The sequence below is a fragment of the Canis lupus genome, chromosome X (assembly GCF_003254725.2).
Source record: "Canis lupus dingo isolate Sandy chromosome X, ASM325472v2, whole genome shotgun sequence".
Classification (NCBI taxonomy): domain Eukaryota; kingdom Metazoa; phylum Chordata; class Mammalia; order Carnivora; family Canidae; genus Canis; species Canis lupus.
This window is the reverse complement of record NC_064281.1, coordinates 95,973,161-95,985,538: the sequence shown is the minus strand read 5'-3', so window position 1 is coordinate 95,985,538 and position 12,378 is coordinate 95,973,161. Positions and strand designations below refer to the sequence as shown.

General features: G+C 36.9%; 1 protein-coding gene across 18 annotated transcripts in view; it reads right to left on the bottom strand.

Moving 5' to 3' along the window:
- Positions 1–7,465: 7,465 nt before the first annotated feature.
- Positions 7,466–12,378, bottom strand: part of STAG2 (stromal antigen 2) — a 137,264-nt gene continuing 132,351 nt past the window's right edge. For all 18 annotated transcript variants that reach the window (XM_035711645.2, XM_035711644.2, XM_025431078.3 and 15 more), the window contains one exon: positions 7,466–9,392. In XM_035711645.2, coding sequence (XP_035567538.1) covers positions 9,369–9,392 — 24 coding nt within the window. In that variant the 3' untranslated portion in view covers positions 7,466–9,368. The remainder of the gene's footprint in view (positions 9,393–12,378) is intronic.

Here is a 12,378-nt window from a genome sequence, read left to right as displayed (position 1 = left end):
AAGAGACCAAACAAATGAATAAAAACTGGGCCAAAGGGGTGCCTGCGTGGCTCAGTCAGTTAAGTGTCTGACTTCAGCTCAGGTTGTGATCTCAGGATCCTGAGACTGAGCCCCACGAGCCTCACGAGCCCCATGTTGAGCCCCACATCAGGCTCCGTGGTCAGCAGAGAGTCTGCTTGTCTCTTTCCCTCTGTCCCTCTGATCCCGATTCGTGCTCTCTCTCTCTCTTTCTCTCTCTCTCTCAAATAATAAAATCTTTTTAAAAAATGGGCCAAAGACCTTAACAGACATCTCACCAAAGAAGATATACAGATGGTAAATAAACATATGAAAAAATGCTCCACATCATGTGTCACAGGGTAATGCAAGCAAAAATAACAATGAAATACCACTACAAATCTATTAGTAGGCCAAATCTAGAGCACCAACAATACCAAATGCTGGTGAACATGTGGAAACAGGAAATCGTATTTCTTGCTGGATGGGTATGCAAAATGGTACAGCCACTTTGAACACAGTTTGGTGGTTTCTTTTTTTTTTAAGATTTTATTTATTTATTCATGAGAGACACACACAGAGAGAGAGGCAGGGACACAGGCAGAGGGAGAAGCAGGCTCCATGCAGGGAGCCTGATGTGAGACTCGATCCTGGGACTCCAGGATCACACCCTGGGCTGAAGGCAGGTGCTAAACCACTGAGCCACCCAGGGATCCCCAGTTTGGTGGTTTCCTAGAAAATTAAATACACTCTTACCGTACAATTCAGCAATCATGCTCCTTGGTACTTACCCAAAGGAGAGGAACACTTTTGCCCACACAAAACCCTTCACATACATGTTTATAGCAGCTTTACTCATAATTGCCAAAATTTGGAAGCAACCAAGATATTCTTTAGTAGATGAATGAATAAATAAACTGGTACATCTAGACAATGGAATAATGGAATATTATTCAGCACTAAAAACCAAGCAGTGAAAATTAACAAGTCAGGAAACATATATTGGTGAGGATGCACAGAAAGGGAAATTCTTTTATACTGCTGGTGGGAATGCAAGCTGGTGCAGCCACTCTGGAAAACAGTATGGAGGTTCCTCAAAAAGTTGAAAATAGAGCTACTCTATGACCCAGCATTTGCACTACTAGGTATTTATCCCAAAGATACAAATGTAGTGATCTAAAGAGGCCCCTGCACCCCAATATTTATAGCAGCAATGTCCACCATAGTCAAACTATGGAAAGAGCCCAGATGCCCATCAATAGATAAATGGAGGGGCCCCTGGATGGCTTAGAATCTATCTAATCACGAGGAAATATTAGACAAGCCCAAACTGAAGGACATTTCATAAAATGGCCTGTACTCTTCAAAAATGTCCATGTTATAAAAGACAAAGACTAGCAATGTTTCTGGATTAAAAGAGATCAAGAACCATGACAATTAAGTGCAATATGTCATCATGAGTTGCTTTCTGGACCAGATATTTTTCTTCTATCAATATAAAGAACATTAGTTGGACAGTATGAAAAATTTAAATCAAGTCTGCAGATGAAATAATAGTGATGTGTCAATGCTGGTTTCTTGATTTTGTTAACTGTAGTGTGGTTATGTAAGTGAATATCCTTGTATTTTAGGAAATGTATATTACTTAGAGCTAAAGAGGCATCATGTCTGCAACATTATTAAACTTTTCAGAAAAAAATGTGTGTACATTGAAAGAGAATGATAAAATATGGTAAAATGTTAACTCTTAAGAAATATGGATACAGGGTAGACTTCTTTGTACTAATTCTTGCATTACTTCAAAATAAAACATTTAATATATAAAACCTATACAAAAGGAGAAAACTATAAATATTGAACTCGAGTGATATGCTTCCTGAAAAAAATAGTTGTAAAAAATGACAGAAGTTCCCACCGGCAGCCCAGATAACCACACAGAAGAGGAGCAACACTAACCTAGAACAGTTACCCTGGACTGCAGAAGGGCAGAAAAAAGCCTCTCTTACATAAGCCACTATATATAAACCATTGTCAGGTCTTGTAACAGCAGCAAATTCTACATCAACTAATACAGATCAAGTACCTGAAAGAGGGATGCTTCCGAACAAAATAAACTATTTGTCATTGCCCAATTCAGAAGTGGCCATGGAGGATAATGGACAAGAAAAAACTGCCAGAGGGAGGATAAGAAAAAAGGTAAGGAAATCCCATCCAGAGAGCAGAACCAGGATCTGACCAAAGGACTTCCACTGCCTGAGCAAGAAGTCTTCACAATTTCTGTCTAGCTGGTTTTCTGTAGACCAAGTGACTGCTACATTTCCCATCCTTCTCTTTTGTGAATGTGAGTCATTGTGGTCATTCTGTATGTGCTTCACATTTCTATACTGGGTGTCAGAAGATATCTGTGTTTGGACCTGATGGAGAAGACTGACCATAACCCAGAGAACCTGGATTTTGAGCAACATGTAGTAACTGGGATAGGACTTCAGCTTGTTTCCCTTGGGGGAGGGGGCAAGTATGTCCCAAGAATGGCAAGATGGATATACATGGATACCAAAGGAGAGAGACTGAGGCAGAGACTACCAGTGGTCTGCTGCCAAAATCCATTCTTCCCTTCGTCCTGGGCATATGACTAAGCTATGTTTTCCAGAACCCCCGCAAGTTAGGCGTGATCACATACCTAAATTCCCTCCAAAGGAATGTGAACAAGAGTGATGGGTGCCACTTTCAGGTCTGGCCCATGAAAACTCCCCACATGCACTCCTCCATGATCTTTCCCCACCTGCTGTGAGCTAGAATGGTGATGACCAAATAAACTTCGAAGACATGTGTTAAGACATGGCAGAGCTGCTTTCCACTAGCTAGTGTCTCTCAACAACTATAGAGAGAAAAGACACCTGCCAATTTGGAAAAGCTGTCCTGAATTTCTACCAGAGGGAGAAATAAATGTAGTAAGTCACTGAATTAAGTCTCCTCTAACAACAGCTTAGCCTTTTGCATACAGAGGCCCTGAGGCTCTCCAAGCAGCCGATTCTTAATGAAAGGACTTTGAAGGTGCTAGAATCCTAAGAACATGTCAGACAAATCTTTAAACACCATGGAAGGGCAGGTTAAAATGTGTCTACGCTAAATACTGAGACTTGGTACAAAAGACCAAGAGATTTAGAGTTGGAAAACGTGAATCTGACCCAAATAGGTTTTGGCAGGCATGAAATTGAGTGCCATGCTCTGCTCCAAGCTTAATTTTAACACCCCATCCAATCTTCTCTCAACTTACTACCAAGACCATTTGCAAAGGAGGGGAAGATGATGAAATTGGTTGGTCCACTAACACAGAAAGCCAGGAAATCACAGGGAAATTTCATTGTGGCGTAAGCCAGACTGAAAGATATGGAAGTTAGGACTAAAAATAGCAGCTACAAGTTCAATTACTCTTGCGCAGGCTTTGGGAAAGCCCCATAGAAACACCCCTGTCAGTTTTCTGTGATGGCAGCCAAAAACAAGGTATCCCCTGAACACCACCAAAATGGCACAACGTTCAACCTGCCAACAATGGGTTAGCCTGGGGAAGGGGGGAAAGACTGATTAGGAGGAGGAAACTAGTTCTATAGATAGGTTAGAGAGAATAATACTGGTAAGAAAGTTTGGCAAAATGCAGGTCACTGGGACACTGAAGAGTTTCAGTGGAGTGGTAGGAATGAAGGCCAGAACTGGAGTATATACAAGAGAGAACAGAAGGAAGAATCCAGACAGCAAAGGGAAAGAAAAGGAGCAATGGCTAGAGAGAGAGGTTTAGTCAAGGGAATGGTTCCCTCCCCCGCTAGTTTTGAAGATGGAAGATGTTTTTACGTTGTTAGGAATGATCCAGTTGTGGGGAAAATTAATAACGCAGGGGAGGCAAGAGGGAAATCCGGTATCTCAAAGACAGGGACAGCGTATCCAGCAACCAAAATGAAATGTAGTATATAATAATACAGAGGCAAGTAAGTGGGTATATTTAATAGCACAAAGATGAAGGGAGGTGGTTAAGAGCATGGACTGTGAAGTCCGATGACCTGGGCTCAAATCTAGACTCCATCACTTATGAGTTATGTATATACTATCAACTATAAATTCAGAGCAACAATTAACTATCAGAGAAGTACCTTGTAGTGTTCAGCACATAGTAAACACCCAACAAATACTGGCTATTTCTTCAAAATTACTTACAATTTTGCTGTAAGTACTATAAAACTATTTAAAAGCTAGCTTGCTCAAGGTTCACTAGAATAAACTCCTCATGTCTAAGAGGACAGAGGGTAAATTCAAAAACAAGTAATCTTACTATAGCTGACTTTTTTTTCTTTGGGAGCAAGTGAGCACACAGGGAGGAGCAGGAGGGGCAGAGAGGAAGAAAGAATCTTAAGCAGGCTCCACACTCAGTGCTGAGCCCAAGTTGGGGCTCGACCTCACCAGCTGAGGTCATAACCTGAGCTGAAATGAAGGGTTGGACGCTTAACTAACCGAACCACCCAGACACCCTGTAGCTGACTATTGAAGTTTGCACTCTCAGCCCCAAAACGGACTTCAGTTGAGCAACCTACTTTTCAAGAATTTACAACTCGTTTTTTTTTTTTTTTTACAACTCGTTTTTTAATACAACTACACAACTGATAAACTGTAGGAAAAGTACTATATTTCTCAATGGTAGAATAAGACAAATGTAACCTATCAAGTTATCATAAGTCATAAAGGCACTCTACTACAACTACCTTGGATATTTGTCAATTCTGAGAACATTGCATGTAACACGTCAGTTACCAAAGGTGTAGGTTGCGAACATGCTTTTTCATTTTTAAGGCTGATGTGAGGTAGTGGGTGGCCAACTATCTTCCAGTTTTGCCCTACCCACTCTGAACAGTTACTAAATACTTCTTATATCCATGACAGTTGTTTATGCTGTAGCCTTTGCCTAGAATTCTCAGCCTTGGTCTCGCCATCCCCTTTCACCTAGCCCACCTTCCAGCCTTTAAAATTCAACTCAAGTAGTAGCTTTATTCATAATAAGCAAAAGGTGGAAACAATCCAGATGTCCATCAGCTACTGGACATAAACTGTCAACACATACAATAAATCTCAAAAACATACTGAGACTTTGCACAAAAATACATATTGTATAATTCGATTCATGTCAAGTTCTAGAATGACCAAATTTCATCTGTGGTGGAAAGAAAACAGTTGTTGTCTCTAGAAGGGATGGAAGCAGGGATTGACTGGTAAGATTTATAGAGGAACTTTCTGGATTAATGGTAATTTTCATTATCTTAGGGATTTGAGTTTAACAGCTGTTAAGCACTTGTTAAAACTTGGCAAATATATACTCAGAGTATTTTATCAAATACGAATTTTACACCAAAAGAAAAAATGGTAAACAAGTATTAAACTCCTATGATAGGCATGCTAAATATTTAAATAATGAACCCATGTTTGCAATTTAGTTTGAAATAAATTTTAGGTAGCCTCCAGGCCTAGTGTGAAGCTTAATGCAGGTCTTGAACTCACAACTTGAGCTGAAATCAGAGTTGGTTGGACACTTAACAGACTGAGCCACCTAGGTGCCCCTACTTTAAAATAAATTTTTTAAAAGATTTATTTATTTACTTATTCATAGAGATGCAGAGAGAGAGAGGCAGAGACACAGGCAGAGGGAGAAGCAGGCTCCATGCACCGGGAGCCCGACGTGGGATTCAATCCCGGGTCTCCAGGATCACGCCCTGGGCCAAAGGCAGGCGCCAAACCGCTGCGCCACCCAGGGATCCCTGAAATAAATTTTTAAAATGAGATGTATTGATAGATGGATATATGGTAAAGCAAGTATAGTAAAATACATTCATTGTAAAATTCAGCATTGCTGTGTGAAAACATACATAATACAAAACGGGGGGAAAAAACCCTTAACTGACAACCTTATATGAAGATTCCTCCCAGAGCACACCCACAGTGCCCCTCCTCTGGGGTCCCAGAACCCCCCACTCCACAACTGTAACAACTTGAAAACAAAGTCTTGTCTTTGCTTAGCAACTAACACAAAACCAGACACATACTAGACAGTGCTGAAATACTTAGTAAACTTGTACTTTATTGGCTCATTTTCTTTGGCTGAATCATTATAGCTACTAGAATAATCTATCTGACCTGGAACTCAGCCATGTGAATCCTTACAAGTCCCCTTTGAGGCAGGGTATTGAAGACCTCCCTTCTGGGTTATCCTCTTCTTTCCCAGTCTCTCAATTTTAAAAGCTATCAACTAGTAACTATTTATGGGTTCAGGGCTCAGATTTAATTTATACTCTTCACAGAAGCCAGGTGGGTAGCATATAAAGGACAATGTCACCTCATACCATTCAGTTCTACAGCCAGCTGGACTCCTTAAAGATGTTCCACTTCCTCACCATGGCACAATGAATAATATGCCAGTCTATCTTTATGCAACTATCTATGTTATCTTTATGTATCAAATAGTTTCAATGCTCTTGGGACTTACCTTAGCCAGACCACCTGTACTTAAATGCCAACTCCCATCACTTACTAGCCATATAACCTTGCCTAAGGGATTTTAACTTCTCTGTATTCATTTTCCTGACTACCTCCTGATTTAGAAGGCGATGGGGCGGGGCAGGGCAGGGCAGGGCAGGGGGGGGTGGGTGGGTAATGGGATGGGGGATCATAATAACAACTTGTGCCACCTACTGTCATGACGTTTAATAGGTTACTGCATGTAAACCACTTTAAACAGTGCCCCAGCTATTAGCTATCATTTAATATGCTTACTTCCGAATCACCAATGACAGAACACTGGTCTTATAATATGATCTACAAACTAGCATAACCAATGTTCTAGTGCTACAATGATAAGGATTTTTAAAGAGTACAATGCAAATCTTGACATGTTGAAGACAGTTGTTTTAAGTGAATTAGGAAGTTCTTTTTCAAAAGTTGGCTTTCACTCACCTCCAAGCATGAGCCCCTTGTCTAAGGGAGGTTTTATAAACACACATGCTTATTCTCTAGCTCAGCACATACTGCTAATTTCCTTAACACTCCTTACAAGAGTTTCATTATTTTATTTGTTTACCCCACTAGATCTATGAGGGAGAAACCTTATCTGGTTCACTGTTAAATCTCTAACACATGCCTAGCATATAGTAGGCACTCAAATGTATCCTGGATGAACAATGCAAACATTTTAAAGTGTTTAACCCATGCCAGATACAAATTGAAGTAATAATGGTCGCAGGTTTCTATTTTAAACTAATAACCCAATTAGGGATTTAGTCTCATTTAAAAACACATGATTTATTAAAAATATGAAATGGCAATGTTTTCTATAAATTATCCCCAAACATGTTAAAAGCTGTGATAATACATGTTTTCTAAGCCATTCATAGCCACCCTCCTCCTTTAATTATAAAAGATAAAACATACAACATACTGTAGGTTTATTTTTATTCAAAAAGTTACTGTCTCAAGACATAAATACAAATCAGAAAACAGTACAATTAGGACAATAGAATGTGGAGGACAACAGGTTAGAGTAATATATAAAACATTTTTAGCTGGTTGAAAACAAAGCTGTAAGAACTGCTTTCACAAAGAAGTACTCCTTTCAAGAGTGAGAAAAAAAATCAACTTAGGTTTAAAATCATATATACAGTCCTCTCAGCAGTTCTAGTAAATGCAGTGGTGTGAAAAACAACATAGGCAGTACTTTTTGCACATAACAATATTTGTAGATGGAAAATCTGTTAGACAAGTCTGGTTTCATTTGTTATTAACCATGATTTAATAAAACAATTGTATTGTATCATGATCTTTTAGCTAACCTATGGTTTTTGGCTACCACAGCCCAATGCTTGTTGATTTCTGATTCCAAGAACTGAAAGCCTTTTGGTATTCACCCATCTGAAGATATTCTTGTATTGCAAGCATATTAAGGCATGGAATGATTAAAATAATATACCTCAAGAACTGAGAGACGACTGACAAAAGATAGATATACATGTAATATAAGTTAATATTTTGTTTTAAACGATGTCTAGCTGCCTAAGCCTCGCAAAATGAGTTGATGTCAAAATGGCAAGTAGCCACTTTCTGTTTTTAAACTAATTTATTTGTGAAAGGACATAAAATGAAGTTTAAAGCTTAGCTTTCAAAGAATATTATGGGTTATGAATTCTATTATCCCATCTAATTTACATACAGAGGAAATGTACTGTAACCTGTTAGAAGTATCTTTAACCTGAAGACTGCTTGCAAAGACAGATAGATAAAACAATATAAAATACAAATTTAAAAATCATTTTAAAGCATGAACACTCATGCTTTTTCTATTTTTAAACATTGTTAAACTTTCAATATATTTCTGAAACCTCATAATTTTAAGTTGGAATTTAAAAGTAAGAAAAAACTAAACAAACTGCGCAATTATAAAATCAGCACCAATTTATATATATATATAATTTTATTTAAAATTTAGATCCCTATTCCCACACTCTAATAAGCTGTATAATTTTTGTTTAGAATTTTTCTGCAAACATACTACAATAAGCTTCTTTTATTTGGAGACAAAATACAGTGGCACTACTGGAAGGAATATCACAACATTACATTTTTATCTTAAAGGACAAGCAAACTTTCAGGGTTGATAATGGGATAAGCATGTTTGAGACTGGTTACCTTCTGGCAGTTCACTGCATCTGGATTATTTCTGAAAAGTATAGAGAAGCTCTTGGATTTTAAAAATATCTTAAAATACATTTTAGATGAAAAAATTGTAAAAGTTCTGCTTATAAGTTTACTTTTCTCCACAATTACAATATTTAAAAGAAAGCTTTGTTGATTGATGTTTTAAGCATTTAAATTTAGAATGCTAAAAACAATTCTATCCTATAATTTCAGGGCACGGGAATAAATTCATCCTTAACTTTGTTTCTTGGATGTAAACAGAAATCCAGCAGAGGTCATCATTACTTAGTACACCCAGTAAATAAATGTGAGAGGATTCATGTCTGTACCAAATGCCTCTTTAGATTGTTATATTTTCTTTAAAAAAAGCATGAAATAATTGATTCAAAAGCCAACTAACAGCGCATAAATAAAATATTTACTTTCTAAGAAAAACTGTAGCTTATCATCAAATTGTTTACTTGTCCTTTACTTTTTTCAGGCAAACAAAACTGCCCCTCAATGCACTTGATCTTGGTAAGCATAAGCATGTCATATTCTCCTTAGAGAAAAATCTGTACAGAATTTCACTGTATCTACCACAACTTTATTTTAAAACTTCCTCTTCCACTTAGAAAATGACTTCACCACAGATTTGTGTACTGGTATTAAAACATTGACACCCCAAGAACCTAATGAGAGAGAAGAAAAAAATCTTGTTAAAATTGTCATTCATTTCTTTGTAAAATGTATCTGTAAATGTTACATTAATTTGTTAACACGAAGTTTAATAATATGCTAATAAAACCACTCTGAAAAATTACCCTCCCCTTCAGATATAGAATTCTAACATTAAAACGACCATGACTATGTAATGAAGTAACATCAGGCCTAATCAAGATGCTACTTACCTCACAAATATAAGTGCAGGGACCACACAACATTTATATATGCTTATTCACCACCCTGATGCCTAAATAATCCCTAAACATAGCCACTCATTTGTTGAATGAACAAATGTATGTGCTTCTTGACATACACTCCTGGCACAGGCTCAATGGAAAAAGCTTAGGAATGTCTTGCAAACTTGGTCATTTGCACTGTGGAGTAGGTATAGCTCTTAAAAAGGCATTTGAACATGCTAACCAAAAATACCCAAGAAGTCAATACAAATATGTAGAAAATTTAGGAAATCTAGCCTGAATGAATAAAGAAAACTACAAATCTTAAGAAATTAAATAAGTAAGGTGAAATTTAGGCAAAGTAATTTATATTGATGCTTTTTTATACCATTCAAGTTGGTAAAAGGGTAAAATCTAATAATTACCTGTCGCTAATAACTAAAAAGTAAAAGCAGATAATGAATGGAGAAACTCTCCCTCGTTCATCAGACAAAAACAAGATATAACTTTTAGCTATATATACTAAAAGTTAGGCTATTCAATTAAAATTCCAGCACTTACTATATAATATTTTAAAACCATGAGTTAGTGAGAACTGATTTTAAAGCCAGAGGTAATGAGCTAAGATTGGGATTTGCAAAGGGTTTTTATTTGTAAATGAGGTCTCATTTTAACCGAAGTCACAGAACTCAGGAATCATTCTGATCCGAAGGAAGTATTTTCAGACCAGGAAACAAGTATCTATCTGATTACTTAATAATTCATTATAAGGAGGCTGCAAAGTTTTTGGAATCTCCAAAAATAAGAGGATTAATGAACCCCACTTCTTATCTGTCATTCATCAAAACTACCACCACTACTCACCCCTTGTTCTCTTCAACTCTCCAATAAAGTTCAGGGTTCTCCCTTTCTGGTTAAGAGTCATAGATTGGGTGGTTAGAAAATATTTCCACCAAAGAAGCCTAGATGATGTTTTAAAGGTCCTGCCTAGCCATAATATCCTGTGACTCTGGGTAAGGAAAGTCTGATGATGAATGAAAGAATAAAATCTTAGTTAGCAATTCCTAGTGTAGAGTATCTAACTAGAAATCATGTGAATGGGTTTTTTTTCCTCTGTTTGTACAGACTAGGTTATAAGTAGATTCTTCTACTAGAATATAAAGTTAGCTCCATTAGACTAAACCTTTCTTTAACCAAGTTTATAATACAGATAATTCTAACATGAGAATCTCAACATAGAAGAATGACATCAATGACACTCTCTCTGTACTAACAAACTACCCCTGTTTCTGGTGTTAACATTAATAAACACATAAGCATATATTTAAAAAGTATAAATAGGAAGCTTTAGTGTGTTGTAGCAATACTGGCCCACTAATAGCAGAAAGTGATGACTGGCACAATGAAATAAATTAATATTGTTTATAGGAACTTACTAAACCATAAATCTTCAATCTTGGTATATGCAACCCAAAACTGAGCTGCTCAGAGTTTTTATACTACCACTTCTGAATCATGTGGATATTGTGTTACAAAGGATATATTTAAATTTAGTAATAACTTAAAACATCTATACTAGGATGTTTTGGGTTATTTCACTTAGAACTGGGTATAAAAGGGTTTAAGTCCCAATTTTACTATTGTTTTGATGACTCACTTATCACAAGCTTGAGTAAAAACAGATGTAGGCTACTGTATAAAGGCAAACACAGATTTTTACATTTAAAAATTTCTGTTATTCTATTTCTTTAAGTCATTATTCAGACAGAAGGTAAAGTTTGATGTATATTTTAAAATAAACTAGTATTAATTTAAATATATATTATCCTAAACATCTATATAAATATATATAATATACATACATTTTATGGTCAAAAGGGTTTTTTTAAGATTTTTATTTATTTATTCATGAGAGAGAGAGAGAGAGAGAGAGAGAGAGAGAGAGAGTCGCACGCAGAGGGAGAAGCAGGCTCCACACAGGGAGCCCGATGTGGGGCCCGATCCTGGGACTCCAGGATCACACCCTGGGCCAAAGGCAGGCACTAAACCTGCTGAGCCACGCAGGTGTCCCTTTTTTTATTATTTTTTATTTTTTTGGTCAAAATGTTCTTTAGCCATCTGAACCTTTCAAGATTATTGGGCACTCAGTTATGTGACTGCTGCCATCATGTGGTAATACTACAAAACTACAGGAATAGATATGTGTGCTCATTTTCCTAATTTTAGTAGAAGCAGCTAAACTACTATCCTCTTAGTTATAACATAACATATTCAAAAAGCAGGAGAATGCCAAAAATTCTATAAATAACAATTATTAGGTCCCTATCTGTGGCCTCACTCAGATTGTAGTTTTCTCTAAATGTTGTCAAAAATATACACACATAATTTACATTGCTATTTCATTATTAGTAAAGAACACCTTTCTGCAAATCTATTAAATGACTAAGGAAACAAATGCCTCAAGTTCTTCTAACTTTAGGTGAACACATGAAAACAAAGAAGATCTCTAACTGCCCTTATAATTCTGACTACAGTTAATCATGTCAATTCCTAAATTAGTTTTCTTGGTTTTTCTTTTAAATGAGGTCTGAGTTTAGTTCTGGGAAGTACCCAGCAGAGACAGCATGAGATTTTTAAATCAAAGGAACTTGGATCAAATTACTACTCTGACACTTAGAGTTATAAAACTCTGAACCAGTCAATGAACCACTTCTTTAGTCCCGAGTGTGCTTGAGTGTAACTAATAGTGAGATCCCACCACCTTTCTCACAGGGTT